Source organism: Macrotis lagotis, chromosome 2 (genome assembly GCF_037893015.1).
Source record: "Macrotis lagotis isolate mMagLag1 chromosome 2, bilby.v1.9.chrom.fasta, whole genome shotgun sequence".
Taxonomy (NCBI): Eukaryota; Metazoa; Chordata; class Mammalia; order Peramelemorphia; family Peramelidae; genus Macrotis; species Macrotis lagotis.
This window is the reverse complement of record NC_133659.1, coordinates 154485963-154501073: the sequence shown is the minus strand read 5'-3', so window position 1 is coordinate 154501073 and position 15111 is coordinate 154485963. Positions and strand designations below refer to the sequence as shown.

Genomic DNA, 15111 nt, shown 5'->3' with positions numbered 1-15111 from the left:
TCCTCCTGACTCCAGGGCTGGTGTTCTATCTACTGTGCCACCTAGCCACCCTTATAAATTGACTTTCAAACAGAAAATCATTTCACACTATCTTGAGAAGTGAGACAGCAGCAACTGGGTGCTGGGGGAAAGCAAAGTTACCTTAGCTAAGGAAAAATGGAGATTTACTGTCTTTCCATTCTTGATAAGATTCTGTAATTTTCTGCTGCGCAGGATGTTATCCAGGTAGATCCAAAGTCTTTCAACAATGTCCTCTTTCAGATCAAGTTTTTTCTTGTAATATGTAACCAGACTGTGTCTTGCCCAATCAAGTAATACCTACATTTGAAGGGAATTAATTTTATTTAAAAAATATTACTTTACTAAGGGGAAAAATGATGACATATAATATTTATAACATAATGTAAGAAACTTGGTTTAAGAAATTTTTAAATCAATTTTTATTTAAGCTCAAATTTATCTGTCTTAGAAAAACCACTTTTCTTAACTCAACTCTGGTAATAAAGGTACCAAGAGAACATACTTCATTTATCTAAAAAAAGTAATAAAGGAAAAAATCCCTCTGAACTATTTTCTCTTTCAAAGAAAGCTGAGGGGGAAAAAATAATGCTGAAGCCCTTACATTTTTCATCATTAAATTACATTTCATTTCAAAAGAACAGTAAAGTTGCAGGGGAATTATCAGACTTCAAGGCAGATAAAGGTAAAACAAACTGCACCTATAAAATAAGATTTATTCACCACTAACAAAAAATTGAAGGAATATTTCTAATGAGATAATAAATATGAGGAATAGGATGAATTGAGATAAGTACTATGGAAGGACAACCACCGGAGCCAGGCACAGTTCTCTTGGGTGTTCCTATTAAGGATCCATTTTTATTTCACTGTTACTTAAGGGAAAGGAATAAGAAGTTATTAAGGACTTATGCTATAACATTACTCAAGATTCAGGAGTTCTCCTAAAGAATTCTAAGATTTTATTTGTCCATTATTTGCCTTCCTTTCCCAACCATCTATCTATGTTAGGCCAGGTTTTCTTCATATAAATTACTAAAGGAACACTGCAATAGTTTGTACAAGCAGGTATGAGAATCTTTTTTTTTTTTTAGGTTTTTGCAAGGCAAATGGGGTTAAGTGGCTTGCCCAAGGCCACACAGCTAGGTAATTATTAAGTGTCTGAGACGGAATTTGAACCCAGGTACTCCTGACTCCAGGGCCAGTGCTTTATCCACTGTGCCACCTAGCCTCCCCTAGGTGTGAGAATCTTGTTAACTTCTATTAATAAGCCAGATATTAAAGAGATTTGCAAAAATGTGTAAAACACTTCTACTCTTCACAATTTTTTCTTTTAGAAAATGCTTATTTTGTATAAAATATTAATTGTATTAACATGTAAAGGGTTTATTATTGTCATTTAAAATGAATTAATAAACCTCTTTTAAAATTTATTAGTCTTAATTTCTAAAAACAGCAAAAATTAATAGATATATATCACACATAAAAATTCTTTGGAGTCCTCAATTTTTAAGCCCCAAGACCAAAAAAGGTTAAGAACAGCTGCTCTAGATGCAGTAGAAGTAGAATTCTGCCAAATAGCATTCAATAAAATAGTCAATGAAAACTTAAAGGGAATTTCATCTGTGGCTAAATATAGCAGAAAGTGAACTAGTGGTATTAATAAGAACAAAGACATCAGTACAAATCCAACAGGCCAAAGTCCCACTTTGTTCCAAAGCCTGGACCACCTGTCTAGCACCAACTCTTGAAAAATGTATGCCTTTGATCTCAAAGGGGACCAGGAAAGACAGTGTAGTGAGTTCACGGCCAAACTGTCACTATTCCTGGAAAATATCTCAATGTATATGTCCGAATGATAGTGGATAAGGAATATCATTTACATATTACTGATCATATTTTTATTACTAGTTAGAATATATGGCCTCTAACTTTAAGCAGCTTAAAATTTCAAAAAATATGACTGCTCATCATAAACATTTTTTCCTCCTGACAAAACTATTTTTTGATCAAATTTTCCAAGTTGTTCCACATGGATAAACCTCTTAACCTAAAGATCTTCAATGATTCCCAAGAACCTAATGATAAACCTAACTTCCTAAATGAGGTTTATAAAAACCAGAAAAAAGAAATGCTCTTGTTTTAGAGAACAATGATCAGCCCAAATGCACCGGACTCGGAAAATAATTAAAATTTTCTATCATAATACTGTACCATCAGCTCACATTTATGAGCACTTTGCATGGGTTTTCCCTTTTGATCCTCACAACAGCCCTGTGAAGTAGGTGCTATTATTATCCTCAGTTTACAGAAGAGGAAACTGAGACTCAGGGAAGTGATGCTACTTTCTAAGATCATACAGCCATTAAATATCTAATGACATTCCATCTTCTTTAGCAACTCAATTCTTTGTGTATGCCTCAGTTTCCCTATCTTTGCAACAGTCCCAAGAATTAACTGATAGGCTTATTCAAAAGGTTGTGAGCATAAAGTGGGGATGAGACACATTAAAATATTTTATAATTATTAAAGTACTATATAAATAAGCAATTATTATTATTATTGTTGTTGTTGCTGAAGTACAATAAACAGCAGAAAAAGTTTCTAAATAGAAATAACCTAGTTTCTGTTATTAGATTCACTATGTGACCTTAAAGAAATGTCTTCTTTATCCAGTTTATCTACATTTTAATTATCACAAGTGTCAACATGACACTTAAGAAAACTGGTTGCTGAGTCAGGAAGATCTGGGTTCAACACTGATGAATATTGGCTGTGACCACAGAGAGTCATTTAACTTTTCAGTATTCCACACAGTTCTAAGCCTCTATATTGCAAATAAAATACTGAACTGCAATAATTCATAGTTAGGGCATAACATAACAAGTGACACAACTAAAAACAAAAATTTTTTAAATCTTGTTAAAAACCTCAGCTTAGACTTACTTGTTCTTTATTTGGAAGAAAACACTGTTGAGAAATCCATGCAAAGTGAGCCAATTTCAGTTTGTCTTCCCATGCAGTTTTGCTACTTTTCAGTTTAAGTGATATACCAGAAAAAATAGCAGCCATTCTGACAAGTAGTCTCTCTGTAATACAAAATATAGGGGAAAATATTAAGAACAAACTTAATAAACACTAAAAAGCCAATAAGAGACAATTTTATTAATTGTGTTTATAATGAAGAGTCTAACTAGGTTACTACTGTCTTTAGAAAAACTAAATTAAAATCTCAACAAAAATAAACATAAAAATACTGTGATTCTATTAACAGAGCTCCATGAACTACAGGAAAATTCTGACAAAAACTCACTACACTAGGGGGCGGAGCCAAGATAGCAGCGTGAAGGCAGCATTTCCCAGAAACTCTTTTCCCCACCAAAACTCCAAAAGCTGTCAAATTATGACTCTAGCCAAAATTTAGAGTGGCAAACCCACAGAAAGACTGAGTGATACATTTTCCCAGTCCAAGATAACTTAGAAGTTCCACAGGAAAGGTGTGTTTCACCAGGACTGGGAGTTAGAAAAAGCCCCTGTCGCAGAACAGCTTTGGAACAACTTGAAGGGACAGGGAGAGAATTCTGCTAACCAAAATGAGTGTGGAATGAGGAACACTGGCCACAGAACCTACAGTGAGAATGGGAGAAACCAGCCTGCACTTCCAAAGCACAGCCCACAGGCAGAAAGGGGGGTCAGGGGAGACTGCAGAAATTTCTCTGCTCTGCCTGGGGGCAGGAATCTGCTGTTTGCCCACACTCAGATCCAGGTTGCAGTTTGGGCTTCCATACTAAGATAGCTGAGCTGGGCCCCCGTTACAGCTCCATGGAAGAGGGAAGTGTGGTGGTCATCCACATATCAAAGCACAGGCAAGAGAGCATAAGACCTTGGAGGAATAAAGTTCCCAGTGGGGTGTCCCCAAAAAAACCCCAGTCTTGGAAGTGCTGTGAATTAGTCTTGGGCTGAGGAAATGAGTAAACAACAGAAAAAGAAGAATCTGATTATAAAGAATTCCTTTAGTCCCATGGAAGATCAAAACACATACTCAGATGACGACAAAAATCGAAGCTTCTGTGTCCAAAACCTCCAAGAGAAATAGAAAATGGGCTCAAACTATGGATGAGCTCAAGAAAAGACTTTGAAAAGCAATTAAGGGAGGTGGAAGAAAAATTGGGAGGAGAAATGAGAGCAATGCAGAAAAATCATGAAAACCAAATCAAAAGCTTGGTGAAAGAAATACAAAAAATACTGAAGAAAACAATGTTAAAAAAAAAAAAAAAGAAACAGTTTAGGCCTAATGGAAAAAGCAAAACAAAAGGCAAATGAGGAGAACGCCTTAAAAAGCAGAATTAGCCAGCTGGAAAAGGAAATAAAAAAGCTCTCCAAAGAAAATAACTCCTTGAAATGCAGAATGGAACTAAAGGAAGCTGATGACTTTGCAAGAAATCAGGAAGAAATCAAACTCTTCCAAAAAAGCCAAAAATCAGAAGAAAATGTGAAGTGTCTCATTGGAAAAACAACAGACCTCAAAAACAGATCCAGAAGAAATAATTTAAAAATTATTGGGCTACCTGAAAGTCATGACCAGGAAAAGAGCCTAGACTTCATTTTTCAAGAAATAATACAGAAAAATTGCTCTGAGATCCTAGAAGCTGAGGGTAAAATAGAAATTGAGGGAATTTACTGGTCACCTCCTGAAAGAGATTCCCAAAGGAAAAACTTCCAGGAATATTATAGCCAAATTCCAAAACTCCCAAATCAAAGAGAAAATTCTAAAAGCTGCCAGAAACAAACAATTCAACTACAGAGGCTCCATAGTCAGCATTACACAGGATCTGGCAGCATCTACATTAAGGGCTTGTAGGGATTGGAATGATATTCTGGAAGGCAGAAGATCTTGATTTACAACTGAGAATCAACTACCCAGCAAAGCTGAACATCTTCTTTCAGGGGAAAAGATGGACTTTCAATGAAACAGGGGACTTTCAACTTTCCTATTGAAACAACCAGAGCGGAACAGAAAGTTTGATCTCCAAGTATAGGACACAGGGGAACCATAAAGGGGGTGGATGAGAAGGACTAACTATGAGGAACTTAATGGTATTGAACTGTTTGTATTCCTGCATGGGAAGAAGATATTGAAACTCATATAGACTTTCTCATTTATAAGAGCTGTTAGAAGGAGCATATATAGACAGGGCACAGGAAGGAGCGGAATATAATGGTACAATTTAGTAAAAAGATGGAGTCAATGGGTGATAAAGGAAAGTACTGGGAGGAAGGGAAAGGAGATGAAGAAGCTAAGAAATTTCACATAAGAGTCAAGAAAAAGCTTCTTCCATGGAGTGGAAAGGGGGAAGGCAAGGGGGAATGATTGAGCCTTCATTCTCATTGTAAATGCTCAGAGAGGAAATAATATACACACTTAATAGGGTATAGAAATCTATCTTACCCTAGAGAAAAATGAGAAGAAAGGGATGGGAGGAGGGAAGGTGGGGAATAGGTGATAGAAGAGAGGAAAGATTGTGGGAAAGAATATTCAGATACAACACACTTTTGGACAGGACCAGGATGAAAGGGGAAAGAGAGAATAGAATAAATTAGAGTGGGGAGGAATAGAGTGGAGGGAAATACAGCTAGTAATAGCAACTGTGGGAAAAATATTGAAGCAACTTCTCTGGTGGACTTACAATAAAGAAAGCAACTCGGAGCAGCTAGGTGGCGTAGTGGATAAAACACGGGCCCTGGAGTCAGGACTACCTGGGTTCAAATCCAATCTCAGACACTTAATAATTACCTAGCTGTGTGGCCTTGGGCAAGCCACTTAACTCATTTGCCTTGCAAAAAAACCTTAAAAAAAAAAGCAACTCACCCCAGAGACAGAACCATTGGAATCTGAACACAGACAGAAGTAATTTGTTTTTCTCTCTCGCTATTCTTGAGGTTTCTCATCTTTTTGGGGGGGAGGGGGGTTTATGTTTACTCTTATAACAAGATTATTGTAATAATATAAATATAAAATAAATAAATCTAGATCCTTCACTGAAAAAAATCAACAAGAAGTCATGGAAGATTTTGAGTTGGGGGTCTAACAGGTTGTTTACTGATACTGAGAAATAGTAGAAAATGGTTTATTTAAAAGATAACCATCATGTGAACTCATACAACCTTCCTGGACAGCAATTTGGAATAAAAATGTGCATATCCTTTGATACAGCAATGACATTACTAGGTGCATACCCTGAAGAGAACATGAAAAAGGGTTAAAAACATCACTTGTACAAAAATATTCATAGCAGCTCTGTTTGTGGTGGCAAAGAAATGGAAACTGAGTGAATATGCTTCATTTGGGGAATGGCTGGACATATTGTGGTATATGTTTGGAACACTACTGTTCTATTAGAAACCAGGAGGGATGGGAATTCAGAGAAGCCTGGAAGGATTTGAATGAAGTGATGCTGGCAGAAATGAGCAGAACCAGAAAAACCCTGTACACCATAACAGCAACATGGGGTTGATGATCAATCTTAATGGACCTGGGTTATCTGCCATGGAGAATACCATCTGTATCAAAGAAAGAATCGAAGAGTTTAAACAAAAACCAAAGAGTATTACCTTTAATTTGAAAAAGGTAATGTTCTTATGTAATTTTGTTATCTCTTATGTTTTATTTTTTATATCTAAGATTTCTCTCTCAACACACTCAGTTTTGATCAATGGATGGCATGGAAACAATGTAAAGATTATCAGACTGCCTTCTGCGGGGGGGGGGGGGGGGGGAGCGAGAGTGGGGGAAAATTGTAAAATTCAAAAAAACAATTAAAAAAAAGACATGGGAAGGATTAAAAAAACTCACTTCACTCCATGCACACACATAAACATTCTATTTTAATGAGTTTCCAGAATTACTCATTCCCCAACTTTTCCTCTAGTCTGGACATTTGACTTATTTTCAAAAGTCCTCCATAAACCAAAACACTCCATTTCGTTTTCACATTTCTTTTTTTAAATTAAAAGAAAATTAAGCGATGAATTTCTCTACGCGTCTTCCAGGAAAACAGCGCATTTTCCATGTTTCAGACTGGAAAGATCAGATGTGGAAAACCAGGCCGCTTCCAACTCGTTTTGTTTACACCCACGCTTCAAAGCCCCCTAAAGTCGACCTGGCCCCGGCCCGGGCGCGGGGGCCGCTGCCCCGGTGCTCCACGGCCCCGGCGGCCCTCCGTGGGGGAGCGGCAGTGGGCCGCATGAACCCGGCGCGCAGCAAGCCGCGTACGGAACAGCACGGAGGAGGCTCGATTAGTGCTTTACTCAGCTGATTCCCGGAGGAGGGAGATGGGGTCGGGAAGGAGCGCCTCCGGGCCGCCCCCACTACCTCGGGCTACACTTACCAGACCCGGCGTCCGGGGAAGCGCAAAGCGGAGCGCCGCAGCCGGGGGGCGCCGGGATTCCCACGTTGCTGACCACGTGGGGAGGCTCCCGGGGCCTCCGCCTACGCTCCTTCCGCCCCGACGCCGCCGGCCGGCTGGGGGGGGCGTCACGCACGCCAGGCATCGCCAGCCAATCGCCGAGCTCGCTCGCCCATTGGCGGAGGGGGCTGCGCGTTCCGAGGTCTGAGCGGCCCAGCCCCGCCGGCCCGCTCCGTGTCAGTCAGTCATGGAGCGGGCGCCTCGAGCCGCGGCGGCGGCGGCGGGGACCGGGAGCCGGGGGCCGGGCTGAGTCGGCGGCCCGGGCGGGAGCGCGTCGCGGAGGCGAGGGGAGCAGAGGCGGCGGGTTCCGGGTGGCGGCGGCGGCAGGAGGAGCCGGAGCCGCCTGGGATGTTCAGTGAGTGTGGGGCCGGCGGGAGGGCGGGAAGGAGGGGGGGTCGCGAGGCTGAGCGCGCGCAGGCCGAGAGCGGGGCCGCCGCCGCCGCCGCCGGAGCCGGCGCGCGGGGGTGAGGCCTAGCGCGGAGCACGCGCCGCGGCGGCCGCGTGGGGGTGGGGGAGGCGGCGGCCCCCGGGCTTCCCCCGGCGCCCGGCGGCCCCTGCCGGCCTGCGAGGAGGCGGACGGCGCCGCGGCCGCCCCGGCCCGGCTGCCCGGCGCTTCCTGCGCGCCGCGGCCGGGAGGCGTGCAGCCGGCCGGGATGGAGCCGGGCGCGGGGACAGCTCCCCGCAGCCCGCTCTCAACTTTTCGGGAGCCCCCTCCCCCCGCCGGGGCATCTCGTCAAATTCAAGGTCACGCCGAGCGGCTTCCACCGCGGGCTCGCGCCAGGCTCCCCGGCGGCCGGGGGCAGTCGGGCCCCGGGGCGGCCGCTCCTCGGGACCAAACGCAGACTCCGGCTCAAACTTGTGCGCTCCGGGGCCCAGGCTCCAGCAAGTCCGTTAAAGGAAGGTGTTGGGGCGGACGTTGCCGGCGGAAGTCCGTGCCCGGGGTCCGGGACCCCCCTCCCGCGCCCTCAGACGCGTCAGGGATCACCTCTGACCCCTGACCTCGGCCTCGCAGCCCCCCGGCCCGGAGCTTGGGTGGGAGACCCGCAGCTGAGGGGTGACGGGGAACGCGGGCTCCGGGGTTAGCCCGGCTAAGAAGGAAAATGAAACCGAGGAGCCAAGTTGACCGAAGGCACCAGATCAGCTGCAGCTTGAACTCTGTTCTGGGGTGTTGGGGGGCTTTTTCCTTCCTTTTTGACTTCTGTTCAGTGTTGATGGTGCCGTAGAACGGAAACTTCCTTGAGGACTGTAATTTACCTGTGACTCCGGTGTCTCACACACACTAAGCACTCTTCATTCCTTGTTTTGTATCTGTAGCCCGTGCATGGCATATGATGGAGGCTTAATAATTCAATTTAAGTTTTCTTTATTGATCATTAGTACTTTTTAAAAAAAATTTTAGGGGCGGCGAGGTGGCACAGTGGATAGAGCACGGACCCTGGAATCAGGAGTACCCGAGCTGTGTGGCCTAGGGCAAGCCACTTAACCCCATTTGCCTTGCAGAAACCTTCAAAAAAAGTGTTTTAGATTGTTGGTAAGAACGGAATCTTGTTTTCTCCTATTGAAGAATCGACCCACAAATAAGATGAGGGACCTTTAATCCATCGCGTTGCTTCTATTTTGCAAAACAGTCAAACTTTGTGTTTACTTCTCAAGGTTTTCCCAACATTGCTTCTCCTTCCTCCTGGAGTGCTCCTCTGACTTTGCTCCAAGTCACACTTAACTGTGAGTGTGTCCAAGGCCTTTCCTGGGCTCTTTTCTTGCTCTATTCTCAGTTATCTCCTCAGCTTCTATGGGTTTAGTTATCATCCCTTTGCAGATTATTTTAGATCTGTATTTCCTGTTAAAGTCTCTTATCTGAGCTCTGGGCCTATATTCAATCCGAATGAGTCATTGGCATCTAGAATTCAGATGTCCAAAACAGCTTATTATCTTTCCCAAAAAAACTTTCCCTAAGGATTCACCTCAGGGTTCACCTCTACTGCTCTCTCATACAATACATTCAAATGCTAAATCTTATCTTTTCTAATTTAGTAATCTCACTCCCTGTGTATTCCTGACTATAATGGTTTACCCTAGTTCAAGTTCATAACCTCCTGCTAGACTTTTGTCTTCTGATTGACTTGCCCTATGTTTCTTTCCACTGGGGTTATCCACTGAACATCTGCCAAAAGGATTTTCCTACCACACAATTCTGATCATTTTACTCCTATGCTCAATAAGCATTGGTGGATCCTTTCTATCCTCCAGGATCAAATATTAGGTCTTTGGTTTGACAGTTAAAGATCTTCATAACTTCCTACTATTTATTTCAGTCTTACTCCTCTCTGTTCACTCTGTGGTCCAATAATACTATCTACTTACTGTTTCTTGCCCTTGTTGAATTTCTTTCCTCATTCCTGGAATGCTTTCCTTCTTCACTTCCATCTTTGACATCTCTGGCTTCTTTTATAATTCAGGTCGAATGCTACTCTGCAGGAGACCTTCCCAGTTCTCTCAGCCGCTTGAGCTTCCTCCTCTAAACTTACCTCTTTTCTGTTCTATATATTATATGTGTATATATATGCCTGTTTATTTGCAGATTATCTCCTCCATTGGTGTATGTGGGGGGTTTTTTAGGGGGTTTTTTTTTGCAAGGCAATGGGGTTAAGTGGCTTGCCCAAGGCCACACAGCTAGGTAATTATTAAGTGTCTGAGGTCAGATTTGAACTCAGGTACTCCTGACTCCAGGGCTCGTGCTTTATCCACTGCACCACCTAACCACCCCAGTGTATGTGTTTTTTAAGGTCATGGACTCACTGTCTTTAGCCTAATGTCTGATTCTTAGGTTATGTTATGTTCAAAGGCACTGCCTTTGAAGCTATTTCCCTTCCTTTGCCTACCCATTTAACTATTTGACAAGTTCTTTCAGCAGGTAATCTTTCTAGTATGTACCTTACTTTCCATTTTCATAAAAATAGTTCTGGTTCTCACCTAAATTATTTCTTAAATTTCTTTGCCTTCACTCAATCTGATTTTCATTTCACTAACAGTAATCGTCCTTGTGAGATCATGGAATGTAAGAGCTAGAAAGGATATTGGGTATTATGTAGACCAACAAATGAGGAAAACTTAACCCAACTCTTCTTGGCACTCCATTGCCTGCCCCAGGTCTCCCTATGCTGGCTTTCAAGATCCTCTACAATCTACCCTTTGAAGTCTTAGTTACATACTGTCACCCATCACATACTTTATTCCTGACCAAATCAAAATTTTTCTTTTATTTTGCCATTTCATTCATCAAACATCTGCCTTATGGCAGGAACTACACAGCACTGGGAAGAATAAAAGAAACAGTCCCTGCTTCAAGGAGCTAGCATTCTGCCAAATAATAAACATTAATTAAGCACCTACTATGTGTCAAGCACATAGTGCTAAATATGAATACAAAAGGAAGCAAAAGATGGTGCCTGCCCACATTACAATCTAATGGAGAAAACCTGCAAACAAATAGATACAGATCAAGCAACTTGAGGGATAAATAAGAAGTGTTTAACAGAGGGAAGGCACTAGAATTAAGGCTAGGGAAGACTTCATGTAGAACAGTTGGGGGACCTTTTTTCTGCTAAGGACTATTTGGATATTTATAAAATTTTAGGGCCATACAGAATTATCAACTTAAAAATTAACCTGTATTTGATTAAACATTTAATTAATTCTTCCTTAAAAAACTCCTAGATTTGTTTTTTTTGAAATTCAAGTCCTGTTTCAATTGCCATGGTCATGCCAAACCAAATGATTTTGAAAGGCAGGATATCCCCTGCCCCTGCTATAAAAGGTGGGATTAGATTTGGGACTAAAAGAAGGCAAGAGGTCAGTAATTGGAGAGGAGGAGAAAGAACATTCCAGACATGGGACAAATGAGCATTTGTCGTTCATGGAACAACCAGGAGGCCAGTATCACAGAGTCACATAGTATATGTGGAGAAGTAAGGTAGAAGAAATCTGGAAAGGTTGGAAGAAAGTGGCTAAGTCTTGAAGGCTTTGAGTACCAAATAGAGCCCTTTTTATTTGATCCTGGAGCAATTGGGAGCCATTGGGGTTTATTAAGTATGAGCGTGACATGATTGGACCTGCATTTTAAGAAAATCACTTCAGGGGCAGCTAGGTGGCATAGTGGATAAAGCACCAGCCTTGGAGTCAGGAGTACCTGGGTTCAAATCCGGTCTCAGACACTTAATAATTACCTAGCTGTGTGGACTTGGGCAAGCCACTTAACCCCATTTGCCTTGCAAAAAAAAATCACTTTAGTGGCACAACAAGGAAAGATTTGTATAGGGGAGAGTCTTGAGATAGGTAGACCCACCAGCTATTGTAGTCATTGAGAGGTGAGGTAACGAATGAGGACCTGCATTGGAGTTATAGCAATGTCAGAGCTATTGCAAAGGTGAAAAACAGGTATGCAAGTAAGTAATAGAAAATATATACAAATTCATTTTTATTGAGATGTCTCCCAATATCGAGTAGCAATTGAGCTGAACCTTTAGAAAACCTAATATGAAAGGAGTATGTTCTAGGCCTGGGTGAAAATCTGTGCAAATCTTTTCCCAGCTCCATCATCTTTGCTTATGGTATCCATAATACTTGGATACTCTTGATATCTATTTAAATCTTTCTCACCTTTCCTGAAGATCTAAATCAGATATCTGTCTTGAACAAAGTCTTCTATAATCTACCTCACCCCTCACCTCCAGGTAAAAGAAGTCAGTTTTCTTTCCCCAATGATTTTGGTGTGTATATTCCCATGTTTTTATAGAATTGTTTCAGTCACATCCAAAACTTTGCAACCCCATTTGAGCTTTTCATGACAAAGATACTGAAGTGGTTTACCATTTCTTAAGTTCATTATATAGTTGAGGTAAGTGAAGCAAGCAGAGTAAAGTGCCTTACCCAGGGTCACATAACTAGTGTCTGAAGCCAGATTTAAACTCAGGAAGATGAATCTTCTGACACCAGATCTGACACATCCATTCACACTTTCCCTGTTTGTTACCATGATTGTTTTGCCAATATTGCCAGGCTGATACTTCATTATAACAAAAGATACTTCCCCAAAAACCCTACAAAATGCATTGTCCAAAACATTTAAGTAGAAACGTGCTAATAATTGCTCATTTGTAACTAATAGTATTTATCACTTTCTATTTTGGTAGTTTATTGTTAAGGTAATGGAAGAATGTGTCTCTTTTGAGCCTCCTTAAATTTCTTGTGTGTCATTTTGTCTCCATTTGTCCATCATACTTAATTTCTTCCTTTGTATACTTCTCTTTTCTTCCTTCCCTACCCCTGCTCCCAGAAAATTATAAATTCCTTAGGAGTAAGACCTTCATCTTTATCTGTAAATTCACTATGTCTGGCACAATGCCTTACATCCATTAGATTCTTAATGGATTTTTTAAAAACTATAAAATATCAGCAGCTCTAGGAGCTATCTGAGCTGAAAACCCTTTTGTTAGGGTTTGTTTTAATCTTGAATAAACTATGAACCTCATTATTTGTCTCCTTATTTTATTGATGAGGAAACATAAAATCTCAGTGACTTGCTTAAGGTCACATAGGAAAAGTAGGAACAGAATTGGAACTCAAGGCTGACTTCCATTTCAATAATAACTCAACCAAACTTCTTTGGTATAATATTGGGGGTTCTCAAAGCAGGTAAAATATGACTCCAGAAAATGATTACTAAGGGATGCCAGTTAAGGTGATGTTAATTTGTCAGCATAATCTCTGTTTCTATTCCTAAAAAGATTTTTAATACTAAAATCAAATAACACAAGAAAATGAAGTTGCTTTTGTATATTTTCAGATATAAAAATATATCTTATTCTATACTGAAAGCAGTTTAAATTAAGATGAAGAGATAAAATATTGAAACCAAATTATTTTAGTTTAATTATTTGTCTTAAGTTGCTTCTTCTCTCCTCCAGCCCCTCACAGTTGACTAGAAAGTAAAACAATATACACTTCTCACACCTTCAATCCCACAGTAAAACCCTCAATTAAAAAAAAAACTTAGTTTTCTTTGGTAGTAATAATGGATTTGTACTAGTTTATATACATGTGACCATATGGATGCTCATTCCAAAAATGTAGAAAGATCAGGGATGGATGGGTTGCATCTTATGCAATTTATCATTGTATTCCCATAATTTTACCACAGGGGGTTCACCCAATGTGTAAGAGATCTTTATTTTCCTTTGACATCATTTGGATACTTGCCTGGAAAGCCCTCCAAAAATTAGCCTTCACTTGTGCCATATGGTCAAGCTATTTAAAAATATATATAAATTTCTTTGTTGGCATCCTTTTCTCCAGTTCTCTGCAGTTCCTTATGATGATGCAACCTGCTTGCACTCATCCTGACCATGACCTTTACTTTCGTTCGATATTCAATGTAAATTTTTCAGACACTGAAATGTTATATGACTTGCAGGCTTGTAATAACAATAGAATATTGGTGTAGTTACAAAAAAAAAGATGTTCATCCTCCACTTCTTTGCAGAAGTGGGTGTGGAACACTGCAGATAATATCAGACTTTTTTGATGTTTTGATTTATTTTATTATAAAAGATGAGTTTTTTTTGCAAGGCAAATGGGGTTAAGTGGCTTGCCCAAGGCCACACAGCTAGGTGATTATTCAGTGTCTGAGATTGGATGTGAACCCAGGTACTCCTGACTCCAAGGCCGGTGCTTTATCCACTATGCCACCTAGCTGCCCCTAAAAGATGGCTCTTTAGTTAGATGTAAGGGAAAGGAATTCAGGAATCTAGGAATTATAAAAGCAAAAGATAGCAATAAGGGGCAGCTAGGTGGTGCAGTGGATAGAGCACCGGCCCTGGAGTCAGGAGTACCTGAGTTCACATCCAGCCTCAGACACTGAATAATCACCTAGCTGTGTGTATTTGGGCAAGCCACTTAACCCCATAGCCTTGTAAAAACTAAAAGAAAAAAATTCTGAACACAACTCAGTTTCCATTTGCAGTGTTGGGTAAACTCTAGATTAGGTTGTCTTTCCATCCAACTGCATGGCATAGAGGATAGGCATTTTTACCCTCTTGGTTTTTTCCTAAGTGACTTGTCTGAACAGACTCTTCTAAGTGGTTATGGATCTTGTCCAGGAGACTCTGTAGTGTTTAGGGCTTGCTCCAACTAGCACTATGCCATCTAAACACATATATCTAGAGGACTTCATGTATAGAGAATCCCTTTTCAATATTGATCCTTCACTAGAGCTCCTGCATGACATTAGTAAATACCTTTGGTGAACAGATTTCCATTTGTATACCTTACTTGATAATCAGAAGATCATTGGACAGTGTTATTCCATTGAGTTTTATAGTTTTGACATACCTGACAGGAGCCTTTTGGAAGAAAATCTTTAAGGCTTCATCTTTACTGAAGCAAAAGTTTTCTATTTAACACACAATGGAAGTTTGTATTCTTTGCAGCTTTTAGTCAGTAGTATAATGATAAAGATGTGATTTACTGTGGACTATCATTTGTCAAAGTCTGATTGTTCCCTATTAATACCCTCTTCAAGGATGTGCTTGTTTCAGGGTCTGACTGTGTAGGTGTTTTTCTTGTGTTTCCA

General features: G+C 40.9%; 2 protein-coding genes across 2 annotated transcripts in view; one reads left to right on the top strand and one right to left on the bottom strand.

Moving 5' to 3' along the window:
• The window catches only part of URB2 (URB2 ribosome biogenesis homolog), a 58952-nt gene extending 51464 nt beyond the window's left edge, over positions 1-7488 (bottom strand). Inside the window, exons 1-3 of the mRNA XM_074223033.1 lie at positions 7407-7488; positions 2965-3107; positions 142-318 (exon numbers count right to left, since the gene is read on the bottom strand). Of these exons, the coding sequence (XP_074079134.1) occupies positions 142-318; positions 2965-3090 (303 nt within the window). The 5' untranslated portion in view covers positions 3091-3107; positions 7407-7488. The remainder of the gene's footprint in view (positions 1-141; positions 319-2964; positions 3108-7406) is intronic.
• A 199-nt stretch (positions 7489-7687) lies between these two features.
• TAF5L (TATA-box binding protein associated factor 5 like) overlaps positions 7688-15111 on the top strand; it is a 33877-nt gene continuing 26453 nt past the window's right edge. The window contains exon 1 of the mRNA XM_074223032.1: positions 7688-7839. The gene's annotated coding sequence lies outside the window, so the exon portion shown is untranslated. The remainder of the gene's footprint in view (positions 7840-15111) is intronic.